The sequence below is a fragment of the Alligator mississippiensis genome, chromosome 2, assembly GCF_030867095.1.
Source record: "Alligator mississippiensis isolate rAllMis1 chromosome 2, rAllMis1, whole genome shotgun sequence".
Taxonomy (NCBI): Eukaryota; Metazoa; Chordata; order Crocodylia; family Alligatoridae; genus Alligator; species Alligator mississippiensis.
In genome coordinates, this window is record NC_081825.1 from 148,135,152 (window position 1) to 148,153,050 (window position 17,899).

Below are 17,899 nucleotides of genomic sequence, written 5' to 3' on the forward strand. Positions count from 1 at the left end.
GTTAGCTTTACAGTTTTCTTTTTGCAGTCAGTGTACCCTCTTGTTAATGTCTGAAAATCCACAGAAATGAGGAAAGCAAAATGTATTGAAAAGCAGTATTATACAACCAGAAACATTTTCAAGGGAATTTGGGGGCAGGTATAGTACCAGAAAATAATTTATCTTTTCTTTCCTTAAAAATTTAGGGTTTTTTTGTTTTTGTGACATTGTTTAAATAAAATATAAGGTTTTTGGTTACCCCTAAAAGAGGTACCAGATTATCATTAATTAATTTCAAAGGTTGTATTCTATTTGCTAAACACATGTATTGAAAGCAACCTAGATTTTTACTTAGCCATTTGTAATCCTTTAAAACAGGGCTTCCAGGGGTTCCTGTACCCCTGGGGGCACTTGAGAAGGCCCCAGGGGGTACACAGCAGTGGTACAGAGAAGCGGGGGTACTTGGGAAGTGTGTCACCATGTGCCATCATGCGGCGGTGACAGCCAACAGCAGCACACTTCCCTTTCTGCTGCTGCTGCCTGCCACCACCCAAGTACCTCCCTGGGCTCATTGCCAAGGAACACCCTCCCCCCCCCCCCCCACACACTCATTAACCGGCTGCTGGGTGTCCAGGGGATATAGTCCAGGAGGGGTATACTCCTTTAAAAAAGGTTGAAAAGCCCTGCTTTAAAAAAATATTACTGTTTATTTACATAGTGCACACATCTCTTTCCTGAAAATCAGCTATCCATTATGGGGGTACATGACTTAAGTGACAAAACTGATTTCCACATTGGAATGGCAGCAGTCTGAACCCTGTGTCCCATGGGTAATGTCATATTACCAGTGTCACTCCTCTTCTCCCTCCTACAGCTACAGGTTTAACCCTTTCTCAGCCACTTCTGAATTAGCAGTAGTTGTGCTGACTGGGCAACCAGGAGAAGGGGAGTGATGCTGACAATGGAACCCCATCTCTGCTGTATGCGGGCATAAGGTTCAGCCTTACCTAAGGGCTTGCTGTGCAGGGAAGGCTCTGGAAAACTCTTTTTTTTCTTCATTTTGCCTTCTCAAAACAAGGTGTGTTGTATTTGGGGGGTGGGGTATGCAAGTAATTGTGGTGTATTTGTGGACATACTTACATGCTACAGGACTTCCCTTGCTTCGCAGGTTAGATTGTAGCTAGCTGCTGCAAAGGAATAGAAAATAGGAACAAGTAGCCTACTGCACCTTCTCTTACATCTCATAAATCAGGATTGATGACCTTTGTGGTTTCAGTATAAACATGAGCACAGATCTCTTTCAAATTAGTCTATTTACCTGAATTCAAGACTACTTTAAATTTAAAAGACCCTTCCCAGTAATTAGATTCTATACATGGAAAATTTATAGATTTGTTATAGTTCATGTATAGGACTGCTACAACAGGAAAAGCAGTGATGGGGGTGGGGGCAAGCAGTGGTAGGGGAGGTTAAGTAGCCTAACCCCTGCCCCTTGTCCCCCTCCCCCATTTGTTCCTCCTTCAGCAGTATAATTTCTCTGGTTGAACACTAAATTAATCTATCTTTTAGCAAGTATTTAATTGTACAGATTTTTTTAATTGTCCTGATATGTTTTCTTTGTAGATGGAAAAACTGGTGGATTCGTGGAATCTTAACTCTACTTATGATTTTGTTGTTTTTCTTCATCATATACCTGGGATCTTTCATGCTGATGTTTCTTGTAAGTTTGTTGAATTTTTTTTCCTATATAATATTTCATGCATTATGATTAATGAACAGAGAGAATAAATCTGTCTGAAGACATATTATATAGAACTTTCAGATTGATGAGCAATTTGCCTTATGTTTAAATGTTAATATTTGTGAAAGGTGATAAATTGATATTTGTGGATGGGCTTTGGGGACTGCTGGACTTTTGTTGCTTTCAGTTACTGTAAATATTAAGACTCAATTTAGATTGAATTTAAAATAAATGAATAAAAAGCTGTAAAAATGGGAAATTGATATTACAGTAAATTTCCCTTTCTTAAAATGCTAAGCTAGTTTCAGCCTTCCCCTTGCATATTTCCTATCTCCTCACATGGCCTTTTACTGTGTGTCATATTGTCTTCTTTTTTTGAAGGGTTATCATATAATCTGCAGAGAGATTCAAGGCAGAGCCAAGAAACTTACTTGTTAACTTCCACAATTCGCAATTTTAAGGCTAGGGAAAGTGGGCAGTTTCTTTTTGTTAGGTTTGGCTGGAAAGTTAACAATACCTGTAACAGGAGGGACGGCAGGGTCGCCGTGCTAGCCCTTGCCGCCTCCTCTACTGTGCCAAGCTTCGGACTTGCACCCTCCTATTCTCGCCCGCCACGACTTTGATGATATCTGTGTTTTTATAGGGAGGCTACCTCTCCTCCACTTGGCTACAGTTTTCCTGCTCCGGGTGTCCTGTGTATCTAAGCCTTGCAGGCCTTCTCTGTACGCCACCCTTCTCACTAGGGCCTTCTCTGTACTGTGGCCCTTCTCACCGGGGCTCTTCCCTCTGCAAGGTTGGCCTCTCACCAGGCTCTTCCCTGGAGCTGGGGTCTGTACCACCGAACTCCGTGCCCTCACTGGGGCTGGGGTCCTCACTCTACCGTGAGTCCCCTATGAGGCCTCCTCCATCCCCTTATAGCCTCACCCAAACCACCAGTGTTAAACAACAAAACCATACAGAAACTCGAGCCTCCTGGCTACAACTTAAACATAAGCCACCTGGCTGTAACGACATTGCTCAGGCATCTTGGAGCTGCTACCCTTTACTCTGCTAGCGGTACCTGCAGTCAGGCTTCTCCTCGCATCATTGCTTCAGGAGCTTCTCTCTCTCTGGCTGCTGGCAGGGAGCTCCTTCTGTCTTGGATGCCGATAAGGAACTGCCTCTGGCCTCAGCTCCCCCTTCATAAGAGCCAGGCCTTGCCCCTTATAGCCAGCTGACCGCTGGCAGGTGTGGGTCGTTTGCTGCCTCCCGTTGCCCTGGCAACCAGCACCTGAGGAGCCTTCCGGGCTCTCTCAGTAGCAGGCACCTTAGTGTCCTGCTACACACCTCCCCGCTTAAGATTTCAGACTCACTTCATAGGTGTTGCGTCCCTCTGTGGCTTTTCTCGGCCTTTCTTCTGGCACCTGGCAACTCAAATGCTGGAGGCGGAGGTTTTCAGGCGCCTCCTCCTTGCCTTTTACCCAGGGTGCATCATGTGGGATTTATTGGGAGCTACCCCGCCGCAGGCAGTCCCCCCACATTAGCCTTCCCTGGTAAGGTGCAATTCAGGCCTATCGTCTCTTTTGTTCCGCAGCCCCATCACCTTGACAAGACCGCCTCCTCTCTCTTCCTTAGATAGCTACTTCCTGCTACTGGGTGGGGGCGGGGGGTCCTCTTTTACTCCTCATGCGTCCCAGAGCTCCTCTTCTTTGGGCCCCCTGTAAAGAGTCTCTTCTCCCCGAGGTTCCTTGCCCGTCCATGAGCCTTCCCCACAGCTCCCACTGCACCCTAAGTGCTCTCCGGGCATCTTCCACCCTCCGAAATTCTATCTTTCCCTGGCCAGTGGATCTTCTGCCAGGCCTGGTGTATACTTTTACAAAAGCTACTCCCCCAACTCTGACTTCAACCACCTTTCTCAGGGTCCACCATTTAACTTGCCCTGGGAGGTTACTAACATAAATACATGGACTTCTTCCTCCACTTCGTTCCTTCTCCAACCAGATTACCTTCGGTCTTGAGGGTCCCTCTGTCTCCTTAGGTTGGCCTGCAGCCTGTGTCTGGTCCGGTCTCTGCTGTTGCAAAGGGCTGGATATCTCATCCTTAGGGTGGAGCTTGGGCTGTCCTTCTCCTTCCCCCTTTCGTTCCCTGGGGTTTTGGCTCCTCCTGCCCACTTCAAGCCTTTGGACCTCTCTTCTACTCAGAGCTTCTGCCTCTCTCTCTCTCCTGGAAGCCGTACCTGTTCTACCAGATACCCATGCCTGTGCCCTCCTCGATCTCTGGCCTTCTTGTTTTAGCTGTCCTCCCCTTTGAGTGTGATCAGGGCAGCTTAGGTCACCGTTCCTGTTTCTCCCACTAACCTGCTTACTATCTTGCCCAGTGGCCCTATCCCCCTTATCTACCTCACTCTGTGGTACCGGTTTTGGTATGGTCAGTACCGCAGCATCGTGCCTGCTGGTGAGCTTTTCTAATCTCTCTCTCAAGCCATTCAATCCTTCCGCATACTGGCTTGCCCAGTGACTCCACTTCTGCTCAAGGTACTTGATAACTATGGGGATACTCTCTCCCCCCATTGTGGCCGCATCTGTCTTGGGAGATCCCTCCATCATTGTACTCTTAGCTTGCTGCTCTATTCCCCTCTCCTCCTTGGAGCTTCCCCGCTCAGTATTCTTGTGGATTTCTTGGTCTTCCTGGTCCTTTAGGTGTGTGGTCCATGCCATCTCTACCCATCTCTCAGTCTCTACCAAAATTCCCCTCAAGGCTTCCAGCTCTCGCCACTGCTCCTGGTACTCCATGTTAGCCCTGGATGCATGTTCCTCCAACTGCAGACGTATTGCCGCCAGTCTCTCTCTTTGCATTGCATCTGCAACCTTTTCCGCTTGGGCCTTCTGTCCTGCATCTGTCTGAGTTGCTATGCTTGTTGTCTCTGGCACCTCTGACTCCCCAGGACCTTGGTCTTTTGTAGCTATCTGACTCCTGGCTGCCCTTAACAATTCATCTTCTGCCTCTAAGGCCTGAATCTGCTGCCTTAGGATTTGTATTTGCCACTGTGACTGTTACCTCTCTGCCTTAGTCACTGCCTCTCTAGCCCCATTATCATCTATGAGAGATTTAAGGCGCTGTACCTGTTTTCCCTTGTGGTCTCTTTCTGCCTCCACACTCTGCAACTGAGACCGTAACCTCTCAGTCTCCTTTGTCCCAGCTTCTAACTCTCCTTCAAGGGACAAGCTTCGATGGTACAGGCCCTCGTAATTTGCTAGGTTAGCTTTTATTTTCTCCATTTCCTGTGCAAAAGCCTTGCCCGTTTCTTTTGCTTGGTCATGGCTTTTAAGCAGCTCATCCCGCAGCTCTTGTGCTTGATGTTCTGCACGAAAGCACTTCTGTTGCCACTCCTCTAGCTCATCATGCAGTTCCTGTATATGATCTGCCTGGCTGCGGACTTCTTCCTGAAGAACCTCCATCACCCCTTTGGCAACCTCCAACTTTTGTAATATCTCTTTCTGTTCCCTTGCCTGGGTTGTGCCGGTTGTAGGAAACTTTTCTCTCCATGCTGCCATCTCCCTCTGCATCCTCTGCAGCTTTTCTTCCCTCTCCTGGCTCTTTTGGGCTCCATTTGTAATAAGCTGCTCTAATACATGAGCCCTCTCTGCTTCCGCTGCTATCCTGCGCCTGGTCTCTCTTGAGCCTCCTTCCCTTTTTCCTGCCTGGGCCTGCTGTTCTAACCCCGTAGCCTTTGCCTCAGCTTGCTCTCTTTGAATTTGGGCCACCTCTAGCTCCCACTCGAATTGTTCAACTCTCTCTTCTAACTCATCTATCCGTAAGCATCCAGCAAAATTCTCCCATTTCAGGCTCTCTATATCCTCTGCCATCGCCATCCTGGCCTCGCCTTCACTGGTTGGCCCCTCAGGCTTCCCCAGTAGCGTCCCTGGGCAGTGTCTTCCTACTTTGCCTTCTTCTCGGTTTGTTGCCACTGTCTTCCTACAGCTCTCACTCTCTGTCCTAGTTTTAGCCCTTGGGTTCATCTTTTTGTGCACGGCCTTACAGTTCCCGGCCAATGCACCACTGTAACAGGAGGGATGGCAGGGTCGCCGTGCTAGCCCTTGCCGCCTCCTCTACTGTGCCAAGCTTCGGACTTGCACCCTCCTATTCTCGCCTGCCACGACCTTGATGATATGTGTTTTTATAGGGAGGCTACCTCTCCTCCACTTGGTTACAGTTCTCCTGCTCCGGGTGTCCTGCGTATCTAGGCCTTTCGGGCCTTCTCTGTATGCCACCCTTCTCACTAGGGCCTTCTCTGTACTGCGGCCCTTCTCACCGGGCTCTTCCCTCTGCAGGGCTGCCCTCTCACCGGGCTCTTCCCTGGAGCTGGGGTCTGTACCACCGAACTCCATGCCCTCACTGGGGCTGGGGTCCTCACTCTACCGTGAGTCCCCTATGAGGCCTCCTCCATCCCCTTATAGCCTCACCCAAACCACCAGTGTTAAACAACAAAACCATACAGAAACTCGAGCCTCCTGGCTACAACTTAAACATAAGCCACCTGGCTGTAACGACATTGCTCGGACATCTTGGAGCTGCTACCCTTTACTCTGCTAGCGGTACCTGCAGTCAGGCTTCTCCTTGCATCATTGCTCCAGGAGCTTCTCTCTCTCTGGCTGCTGGCCAGGAGCTCCTTCTGTCTTGGATGCTGGTAGGGAACTGCCTCTGGCCTCAGCTCCCCCTTCATAGGAGCCAGGCCTTGCCCCTTATAGCCAGCTGACCGCTGGCAGGTGTGGGTCGTTTGCTGCCTCCCGTTGCCCTGGCAACCAGCACCTGAGGAGCCTTCCAGGCTCTCTCAGTAGCAGGCACCTTAGTGTCCTGCTACAATACCAATGGGAGAAAGGGCCTTAAGTATCAAGTCCTACTCCTCACAGTTAGGACCCTGCAACAGGCTCCATTAGTGTTGGTCTCAGCAGTTGAGCAGGATCCCTTTGAAGTCATGACTATCTATGGAGATACTCCCTGCACTAGTAGGTCCTTTGACAAGATCATTATCACTGGGCACGTCTACATGTGCTATTAGCACGCAGCAATAAACTGGCACATATTGTGCCGGAGTTTATTGCTCCCAGGTGCGCCATTTGAACGTGCACCCAGGACCGCAGCACATTATGCTGGGTCAGAGTAGTCCCAGCTGGCAGGGGACCTGGGGGGTCAGCATGCCAGCCCAAAGCTGATCTGATCTGGCTCGATGTGCTGCAGAGGGGCTGACTGTGGCACGAGGGTGCTTCAGTGTGGGGCCAGTGCCCCAGCCAGCCGCATCAATGTCTACACATGTGCTGTGGAGTAAAAAATTCTGCTGCAGAATAGTACTTGTATTTACAAGTACTACCCTGCTGCAGAGTTAGTTAGTTTCCTGCAGCCTAATAGGGCTGCATGTGTAGACATGAGAAATTTACTGTGGAGTAAATTAGTCATGTAGATGTGCCCAACTGTTGGTTAAATATATTCTATCTATGGAATACAATGGGGGATGGGGTGGAGCACAGGCAGTGTGGGAGGGCACAGTTGGGGGCTGCAGCCCTGCATTGCCAAGATTGAGGTGCCAGTGGTGGCTTAACGAAGGAGGGAGGCAGTACGCTCTGTCCCTGCCCACCGGGTTGTTGCTGTTGGGGGCTGGGGGCGCTGCCCACCAGGGGCAGCAGTGGTGGTGGCAGTGGCAGCGCCAGGCTTCTGGTGGTGGTGACTCCCCATGGTAGTTGTGGCAGAGGACTCCTAGTAGTGGTGGCATGTACCTCTTTGTGGTGGCAGCCACAGCACCAAGTCTGCCAGTCCAGCCATAGGCTGCAGCCCCATGCCCTGTGCCCCATGCCCCACAGAAATCTAGGGGGGCATGTACCCCCCCCAGTTCCTCTGATGCATCACCAGTGGGTATGCTTGAACTACCCCTGTGCCATTGGTGGGTCTACTGATGATGCAGAACTGGTTCGGGCTCACCAGAGCTTGGGCCCTGATGGTCCAGACTGGCCCTGTGCCATTGGAGGTCCTCGATGGCACAGGAGCAGTCTGGGCATGCCAGAGGTTGGTGCAGGGTCAATCTAGGCTATCCAGGACCAAGCTGTAGTGAGTCCAGACCATCCCTGTTCCATCGGGGCAGGGGCCAAACTCCAGAAATCTACCCCTGACTCTCTCTCTCTCTCTCTCTCTCTCTCTCACACACACACACACACACACACACACACACACACACGAATAAATTAATCTTTAGTGGCCTTACAGTTCTGTATCACTAATTACTAAGTGCTTGCAGTGAAATATGTTTTTATTACACAAATTACCATAAATTGATAAATTATCCCAGGAGACTAGAGAGAAATGCCTGGCAATGAAGGCATATTTCTATAGTGAGGTCTACTCTGTAGATGGCTTTAGATACAGCCAGAAATGTTTTTTGTTCTCAAGTGACCACTATTAGTTTTGATGAACTTTTCTTGCAATGCCGGGATTGCACCTAAGAAAAGTGCAGACAGTGATGGACAATTTCCTTTTGAGGGCAATTGTCTTTTTTGCTGAGAAGATGGTGATTCTCTCTACTTGCTAAAAGCAGACTGTGAAGAATCTTTTAAGAATTCATACCTCATCAGCAAAGTGGATGCTTACTAGGACTTTTACTTAGAGTAGTAAAATGTTCCTCTGTTTACCTCTTTTCTTCTGAGACACCATGGAAACATCAGAGAATACAGAAGAGGAGACCTAGCATGCCAGCCTCACCTATATATGAGGTGATATATATACCAGATATATACCAGATGGCCATTATTTGCTAAAAGTAATTTTTAATGAGACTCTAGCTGCACATTAGGGGTGTGCGAAGCAGACCCTATTTGATTCAGATTCGGGCCGAATTGGGGACAGTGATTCAATTAGTTAATTTGGATTAGTGTCCCTTATTCGATTTGGCTGAATCCAAATCTGAAGATTCGATGCTGATTCGGAGAATCGGTGATTCAGCCACAGACACAGCTTTAAATGTTTTTTCTACATACCTCAAGGTACCAGCACAGCTTGTGAATGCTGTGATGGTGTGGTGGATGGAGCATCCCACAGGAGCATGGGGGGGGAGCCCCCCCATATGCTTGACGGCAGATCTGGAAATGGACTGGAATTACTTCTGATCCACTTCCGGGTCCACCAAGGAGCATGCTGGGGCCCCCCATCCCCCCCAGCTCAGCAATCAGCTACAGGGGGACCCTGGGTGCCTCCCTCAGACCCAGGAGGCACCAGCCACCAAGACAGGGGGTGCGGGGGGGGGGTGGCCCTGTGCACTTCCTGGTGGACCTGAAAGTGGACCAGAAGTGCTTCTGTTCCACTTCTGGGTCTGCTGCCGAGTGCACTGGGGAGCCCCCCACGCTCCTGTGGGATGCTCCATGCTCTCCAGCATCACAGCGTTCATGAGCCACCTGGTACCTAGAGGTATGTAGAAAAAACATGTAAAGCTGTATCTATGTCCAAATCTCTGAATCTTTCTGAATCTTTCCAAATTGATTCAGAGGGTTTTGTTTTGATTCAGAGAGATTAAAGGGTCCTCTGATTCGATTTGGATTCAGAGATTTGGCCACCGAATCGGGCCAAATCTCTGTCAAATTGAATTAGGGACCGAAGCTTTGCACAGTCCTACTGTGTAGTAGTATTGGCGAGATGGGAGTCCAGGATAGGAGTGATAGGAGTATTGGCAAGATGGGAATCCAGGAAGGGTGGTCATTCCTAAAGGAAGTGATCCTTTGGGCACAGAGAGAGATGATCCTATTGCAAGGGAAAGGGGCCAAAATATTTCCTTGGCTAAACAGAGAAATCTAGGGGAGTCTAAGGGCAAAAAAAAGAGGCATATACATGGTGGAAGCAGGGGGAAGCTACCAAGGAGGAGTATACCTACTTGGCCCACACTTGCACGGAGGCAGTTAGAAAGGCCAAAGCAACTACGGAGCTGAGGCTGGCAACACAAAGACAGCAAAAAGTATTTTTTTAGGTATGTAGGGAGTAAAAGGAAGGTGCAGGGCTGCATAGAACCCCTACTGAACAAGCAGGAGCAATTAGTGACAGACAGCAGGAACAAGGCTGAACTCTTCAATGAGTTCTTTGCCTTAGTGTTCTTGAACAAGGGTCAAGATAAGTCTCCTAACTGATTCTTAGCTGGACATCAGTGGGACACCAGCCTACCAACTTTCGACGCTGACTTGATACAGTTGCTTGGATCGAGTAGATGTGTTTAAATCAGCAGATCCAGATGAGCTGCATCTGAAAGTACTGAAGGAATTGACCGATGTCATAGCAGAACCACTGGCATGACTGTTTGAGTGCTCATGGTGCTCTGGTCAGGTGCCGGAGGACTGGAAAAGGGCCCATGTGGTTCCTATTTTCAAGAAGGGGAGGAAGAAGGATCCAAGTAATTATAGGCCAGTCAGTCTCACCTCCATTCTTGGAAAAGTCTTTGAAAAGATTATTAAGGTTCGTATTTGTGTGAGTCCAGCAGGAAAAACAATGCAGCAGGGCAACCAGCATGGATTTGTAGCAGGTAGATTATGCCTGACTTATCTGGTTTCATTTTATGACCAGGTCACAAAACGCTTAGACGAGGGAGTAGAGACGGATGTTGTTTTCTTGGATTTTAGGAAGGCCTTTTATATGGTATCTCATCCCATTCTCATAAATAAATTAAGAGGCTGTGACTTAGATATTTACATGGTCAGGCGGGTGGCAAATTGGCTTGGGTGTTGCACCCAGAGAGTGGTAGGAGACAGGTCGGTATCAACCTGGAATGATGTGGGTAGTGGGATCCCGCAGGGCTTGGCCCTCAGACCTGTACTCTTCAATGTCTTCCTCAGGGCGTGAAGTGTACTCTGTCCAAGTTTGTGGATGATACTAAATTGTGGGGTGAAGTGTACACTCTGGAAGGTAGGAAACAATTGCAGGCAGACCTGGACAGGTTGGAAAAGTGGGCAGAATTCAAAAAGATGCAATTCAACAAGACCAAACGCAGAGTGCTGCACCTAGGGTGTAAAAATATCCAGCACACCTACTGGCTGGGAAATGACCCTCTCAGCAGCACAGAAGCGAAAAGGGATCTTGGAGTCATAGTGGACTCCAAGATGAGCATGAGTTGTCAGTGTGACAAAATCATCAGCAAAGCTAACCACACTTTATCATGCATCAGCAGATACATGACAAATAGAACCAAGGAAGTAATTCTTCCCCTCTGCGCGGCATTGGTCAGACCGTAGTTGGAGTACTATGTCCATTTTTGGATGCGGCACTTTAAGAAGGATGTGAATAATTTCAAGAGGGTCCAGAGGAGGGCCACTTGTATGGCTAAGGGGTTACAGGCCAAGCCCTATGAGGAGAGACTAAGGGACCTGGACCTCCTCAGCCTCTGCAAGAGAAGGCTGAGAGGTGATCTTGTGGCCGCCTACAAATTCATTAGGGGGATGCAGCAAGGAATCGGAGATGCTTTATTCACTGGGGTGCCTCTTGGGGTAACAAGGAACAATGGTCACAAACTGACAGAGAACAGATTTAGGTTAGACATCAGGAAAAACTTCTTCATGGTAAGGGTGGCCAAAATTTGGAATGGGCTTCCAAGGGAGGTGGTGCTCTCCTCTACCTTGGGGATCTTTAAGAGAAGGCTGGATAAGCATCTGGCTGGGGTCATATGACCCCAGCACTCTTTCCTGCCCAGGCAGGAGGGCGAACTTGATGATCTGTTGAGGTCCCTGCCAACCCTACCTAGCATCTATGAATCTACTGCCCACCAATCATTTCCTCAGATCTATCTTCCCTTTCTATTCCATTGAAATGAAGAAAAAGTCCATTCAAACACCAACTCACAGTAAAATTTATCTAATCAAAACTAAACTCAGACAGTGAAAGCAAAGTCCAGATTTATGACCTTTCTTATCAATCAGCGTCATTCTCATCAATAAGATTTTCTCTGCATCTGTTGGGTCACATAGTATAATCATGAAACAGTATTTATCTGATGTCTTCAGGCAGGTCTGAAGACAATTCACTCTCTGGGAAACACAGTTTAGAGATGCTTCTCTCAGTTTCTTGAATCTGAATGAATTCTTTCAGTCTGCCTGTCCTGCAACTGGTGGAAAAAGATAAAAAGATAAGAAAGTTGTCCTCAAACTTTTTAGGCTTGATGTACCCCTCAATCAACTTGAGCCTGACGAAGGGTTTTTGAGGCCGAAAGCTTGCTTAATAACTATTCTCCAACCATTTGGGTTGGTCTAATAAGATATCAAATTCACCCAAGGAACCTTGTCAATCAACTTGAGGCACTCTTTGGAAAATGCTGGATCTTTGTTTTTATTTGTTGTTTTAACTACAGAAAAAAATAATAGAACAATTCTTCCATTGCAGAGACCTCAGAAAGACCACAGGGAGATCAGAATGTTCTTAACATTGTTTGAAATTTCTGGGTTTATCTTGCGGATCCTGTTTGCACACCTAACAGTGTGTAACATTGTGTGTAACATTGTGTGGTACCCCATGCCATCCTTGAAAGGATATCAGTACACCCCAAGTTGCAGTAGCACTCTGGTTGAGAAGCACTGGTGTAGGAGTTACCTTCTTTCCTCATATAACAACAAAATAGGTGCATCATTACTGGGTTGTGGAGCTTATTTGGATAAATGGATGTGTGATACAGGCTACTTTAACTCCATGAGTCATTGCTTCATTTCAGCATGCTAGTGTAGAACCCAAAGCAATGCAGAGTGTAAACACTTTCTGTCAGTCATTCAGAACCAGCCCAAATGAATCATGTCAACATAACAGTATGCAATATAAATAAGGCCCTATGAAATTTGTAATGGAAGTGGGCTGCACTAAGGTTTAATTTTGCAGGTTTTCCTATGTGCACCCCTGCTTCTGATTGGTGGAGGGTCCCTATTTGTAGCATACTCCTGATCAGCAGGGAGGCGAAAACTGTGGTTTTAAACATGCCGTTTTTGCCTCCCTGTCGGTCAGCAGTAAGCAGTGGGGCTGCTGGGGCCTCCTCAGCCAATCAGTGGTGGGGAGGCAAAAGTGGTGCCATGTTTAAAATCGTGGCTTTGGCTTCCCAGCCAATCAGGAGTGAGCTGCAAGCAGTGCCTCTCCACCAATCAATGGTGGGGAGGGGTACACAGGGGAACCTGCAAGATTAAAGGAGGTGCACTGCAGTCCATTTCCAACGTGAATCCAGTAGGGCCTTAAGCATAACCAGCCGGGAACTTGGTGTTCCGGATATTAAGCCGAAGCAATAAGACTCTGGAATTGGTGCATATACACATAATTATGCATGTGTACACACACATACACACATTATAAAATCATTATAACATTGATTCACTTGCTGCATTCTTAGAACATAGTTGCCAGCAATCTCAGCAGACTTTTCTCCAGGAAATAGGAGTTCCATGTCTTTGTGATGAAGGTCATTCATCTGAGGACCTCTTTGCAATTGACAAGAATAAGAAATATCAGAGTATTTACTTCAGGGACAGTTGAAACTGGTTTTCAGTGAGCTGTCCTCAATTCAGCCATCAGGTTAATTGATATATATATATATTTCCACCATTTTCACTGGTGCTTTGAATCCTGAGAAAGACCAAGCAGGACAGAGTAAAAGTTGTTATTTTAGTGGCTTTTGTGTATATGAGAGAGTTCTAGCTCTCATAACTTCTTCAGTTATCAGCTGATAACTTCTGACTCGGTGCATCCCTTTGCTGAACCTCATTGTTTTAATGGACATCTGACTTAGAAGCACTGCATTTATTGCAAGTTCAATCCATTCTACTTAGTAGCAGGAAAGAATCTACAAATAAAGGTTGCATTAACACACACAGGCAGATGATTTAGGGCATTGTATAACCATCACAATTTCTGGACATACTGGCTTATATGTTGTCATTAGTATTTGTGGGTCTCTTTCAGTTCCTTTGTAGTGCATAGTGACTTCTATCCTCCATTAGATAATTGCAGTGCATTCTCGCATCTGGTCACAGAAAGGTTTCTGAGGCTAAAAAAAAAAATATTGGCAGCCCCCTTCCCCCCAGCCTTTTATCTTGGAATCCCACAGTGTCCAACCCTATTGTTCCATAGTAGGGTTACTGTATTTCCAGTTCCACAAAAGAGGACACCTGTCAGGGGGACACCTTGCTCCCAGCCCGCAACCCCTTTGCCCTGCCGGTGCCCCTCACTCCCAACCTGAAGCCTCCCATCCCTACTGCTTTTCCTCGTTACTGACCTGCAGACCCCTGGCCCTGCAGATGTCCCCCAGTCCTAACCCTCCCCTGGGTTATGCTGTTGACCCTCAGTCCCAACCTGCAGCCCCCTGGCCAGTGGCGATGCATAGGGGGTGCACCCCTGAGAGCACTGGTACACCCCCTGACCAGCTAGGCTCACCGCTTAGGCAGCGGGCAGGGGGAGCAAGTCAGAGTGCTAGTACCCCCCCTGCAAGCACCAGCCGATCGCTGCAGTCACTCCCAAAAGCGGGCACAGCCATTCTTGGAAGTGGCTGCAGCGCTCGGCCATTGCGGGATTGGCCAAAAGGGGACCCCCCCCCCAGTTGGCAGGACTGGTTGTGGTGGGGGCACGTGCCCCCCCTAAGGCCACACCAGTTGGTCGCCCATGCCCTTGGCCCTGCCAGTGCACCTCACTTCCAACCCACAGTTCCCTGTCCCCCCCGGGCCATGCTGTTGCTTCTCACTCTGACTCACAGCCCCTTAGCACTGCCAGTGCCCCACACTCCCGACACACAAGCCCCCCTTGCTCCTCCTGTGCCCTCACTTCCAAGCCTCAGCCCCCCCAACTCTGCTATTGCACCTCACTCCCAACCCACAGGCCCCTGTTCCCCCCAGCTCTGCTGGAGGGGTCCCCAGTTGCCGCTGTTCCAACTGGGCCAGAGTGCGGCAAGTCCGATTCTTGCAGGTGGCAGCAGAGCGAAACTGGCCCGAGCGTGGCTGGGAAAGAAGAGGAGGGGAGGCCTGTGGCACCCCCCACCCCAGGCTTGGGCTCCCGCACTGTGCCAGATGGCCTGGCCATGCCCCCTCCCCTCTGGGCAATGTCTTCTGGCTGCTCCAGTCCTGCGAGAATGGGCAACAGCCCTTGTGCTGCTGGCTCAGCCATGGGGTTCCCCACTGCCGTCAAAGGGCCCCACCACCCCCTTCCCCCTGGAAGGGCAGCACCTCCTCTCCCTCATTCCCCCCCCCCACCCCGCCTTGCTGCAGCCCTAGCCCCAGCACCTGGCCACCACCCCCCCAGCACCACCAGGTACCTGCCTGGCCTCAAACACCCTTCTTTTGTCTCTCACCCCCTGCCCCTCGCGCCCTGGAACAGTTCCCAAACCCTGGCCCTCCAACCCCTGCTCCCCATACACTTACCTGCCTCCAGCTGCCAAGGCTGCTCCTACCCTCCTACCTAGCTATATGCCAGCCACGTGTGTGTGTATGTATAGATACATGTGATGCCTCTGCCTTCTATCGCTGTCCCCCTGCTCCCACCAGTGGAGCAGAGCAAAGTCACAGATGTTTGTTTAGATTAAAAAAAAAAACACCTTGATGGAGATCAGGGGACCTAAAAAGAGGACATGTCTGGGAAAACCCAGACTATATGGTAACCCTAATGTTAAGTACCTGTGAATTACCTGAACATGTTGCTCCAGAACAACAGGGGCTAATTCAAGTTAATTACCATTCAAGATACATGTGTAGGTGGCTGTCCCTGTTTTGATGCTAGTCAAAGCCCAGAACAAGATTAAACCCAATCTCTGTTTTTAGCTTGAAAGGGCTGGTGAGCATCTTCTCACCATTGCAAGACTTTGCTTTAGTGTTCACAGTTATAGCAAAACCTCCATTTGAACCTTTTCCCTTATGCTTTTCTGCTTGCCTAGGAAGGTGGCTTCTCTTATGGCTATAATGTCAGAGAGGAAGGCAAGAGAATTGAGAGCATGTAATGGGATCTACCACTTGCAGCAGGAGTGGCATCTCCTTGTGGTCACTCTAGTCTGGCTCCTTATACTTTGGTATTCCTGGGTATACCAACTCCCCCAACCCCCATCTTCCCCTCCATGCCTTTGGTGGTGGTGGTATACTCTGGTATACTCTGCCTCCAGACAATGTGTGGTCCTGGGTGCCTTGCTTTCCCCCTCTGCCCTGTCTCTCAGGGCACTGACAGCCTGAGCTACTGTTCACTGGGCCTCTGTCAATCTGCCAATCTGGCAAGAAGTTAGACCCCTGTATGGGGCATCTTTAGTAGCCTAATTCCCTTCCCTTCAGCCAATCCTATGCCAGCTCACAGCCTAAACAGCAAACATCAAGCCAAACACAAATGCAGGTAAGTGCAGTTGGGGAACCCTTTCTCTAAACATGCCCCCCAAGCTTGTCCTGCTAGCTTCTCTCAGCTTGGGCTCTCACGGGCCTACTCACAGATTCTTCTCCAGTCCCTGGTACTGCTTCTTTGTTTCAGGAGTGGAGAGCTCCTTTAATTAGCAGTCAGGGTCAGTCTCCAGCTCCTCACAATACTTTACAGAGCTCCCAGCAGTGAGCCCTTCCTCCAGCTCTGCCTAGTTCAAGACTGCCATCCCTGCCTCAAGTGCAGGGATTATATATATAGCCCCTGGCTGCTTCTCCTTCTGAGCTGAGGGTACCTCAGCAGGCCATTATCTAAACAGCTGTTCATTATCTGGGGCTCTGCAGCTTTCTACCTCTACTGCCTAGCCCTGCTCTCAGTAGGCAAAAGCTTGGCCCCTGTTATCAGACCCCCCTTACTGTATTTTGTCATGATAGTTTTTGTTAGGCAACACCCAAAACTTCTTCCAACAGTAGTTTCCTGAATTCAACCTTAATCTGTATTCTTTCCCAAGATGCAGACACATCATGAAAAAATGCAAATATGTTCCTTAGATGTCAGGAGGGTCTTGCCCTTTTACTTGGAAAGAACAAGGCTTTTCTAGTAGTTTCCTAGACTTTTTGTCCCTCTTATTTAGATTATGAAAGGTGATGCAATTTTTATGCAGTCTTTCAAAGTGAATCTCTGAATGTATTCTCTTTTCCCGTGAAATTTCTAAGACGTGACCCAGAAAATGATGGGGCGTATTCTGTTAGCACCCAAAATGTCTCACTGGCCTTCCCTTCAAATGACTCCTAGCATCACGTGCTAGGCTGCAACCTACTTTTATAAAACATTATGCACGAGTACAGGCATCTCCTGGGATGCCTTTTTTGGTAAGAGTCCTTTAGTCAGTAAAAGATTCTGAGCAGTTACTAGTTGGCTTTTGGAGCCAACCTCAGTAGACTACGTATGGGGACTAGTACTTTGAAGAAAGAAAAGTGACCTACCCTTACAGTAACTAGAGTCCTTTGAGAAGTGTATATTCCACTACCCTCCCTACCTACCATCTGCTACAGATTGCTTATTTATTCTAGGGACCTGAAGTAGAGAAAGGACTTGCCACTCTTTATGCTTTCAGTACGGTGCACAAAGATAACTATGGTGCATTGTGTGGACCAAATGGATACTGCTAGTGAACTCTTCAGTTTCAGTTGCATACTTTCTCTTGTTCCCACTTTTCTACCTTTTTGGGGTAGAAGATAGTTTTTGGAATTTATTGTAAATAAGGTCTGGAGGAGCATGCACTTATACCGAGAGCTATACTGTGTATTCTTGAAAAAGATAACACTTGTGTTAGTACAGCTTTGGAAAAGGTTCTGTCATTTTGTTAACACAGTGCACCTAAGTTTGCTAAAATTCACTCTTGGTCAACCTGATGGTAAAAATGGGTCTTTCTGAAGGAACCTTATATGCTAGGTTTTAAATTGTTGCTAATACAAATTTACCTGAAATAGTGGTAACAAAGGAGAAAAGCAGCCGGACTCTCAGAGAAACTCAGGTAGTTCCAGAAAATCAATTCAGTAGTCACTTTAGAAAATCTTAGACCATACTTGGTTAGGTTTTGTAATTAACTTCTACTTAAATATTTGTGGACGGTCTTTTAATCCATCCAAAAGGTCACAGGTAGCAGTTTTTTGTTTGTAGAAGTAATAGGCCAACTGATTTATTTTTCTACTCTTGAAATAAGTGCTCAGATGTTATATTTAATATTTCTTCTGACCATTTCTATATACAGCTATTATACTTTTATAGTATCTACAGTATGTGATACAATTTTTTATGACTCATTAATTA

At 48.0% G+C, this 17,899-nt stretch overlaps 1 protein-coding gene across 3 annotated transcripts in view; it reads left to right on the forward strand.

The window, feature by feature from the left end:
• Window positions 1–17,899, forward strand: part of CDS1 (CDP-diacylglycerol synthase 1) — a 124,368-nt gene that overhangs the window by 59,611 nt on the left and 46,858 nt on the right. For all 3 annotated transcript variants that reach the window (XM_019479338.2, XM_019479337.2, XM_019479332.2), the window contains exon 3: window positions 1,603–1,699. In XM_019479338.2, the coding sequence (XP_019334883.1) occupies window positions 1,603–1,699 (97 nt within the window). The remainder of the gene's footprint in view (window positions 1–1,602; window positions 1,700–17,899) is intronic.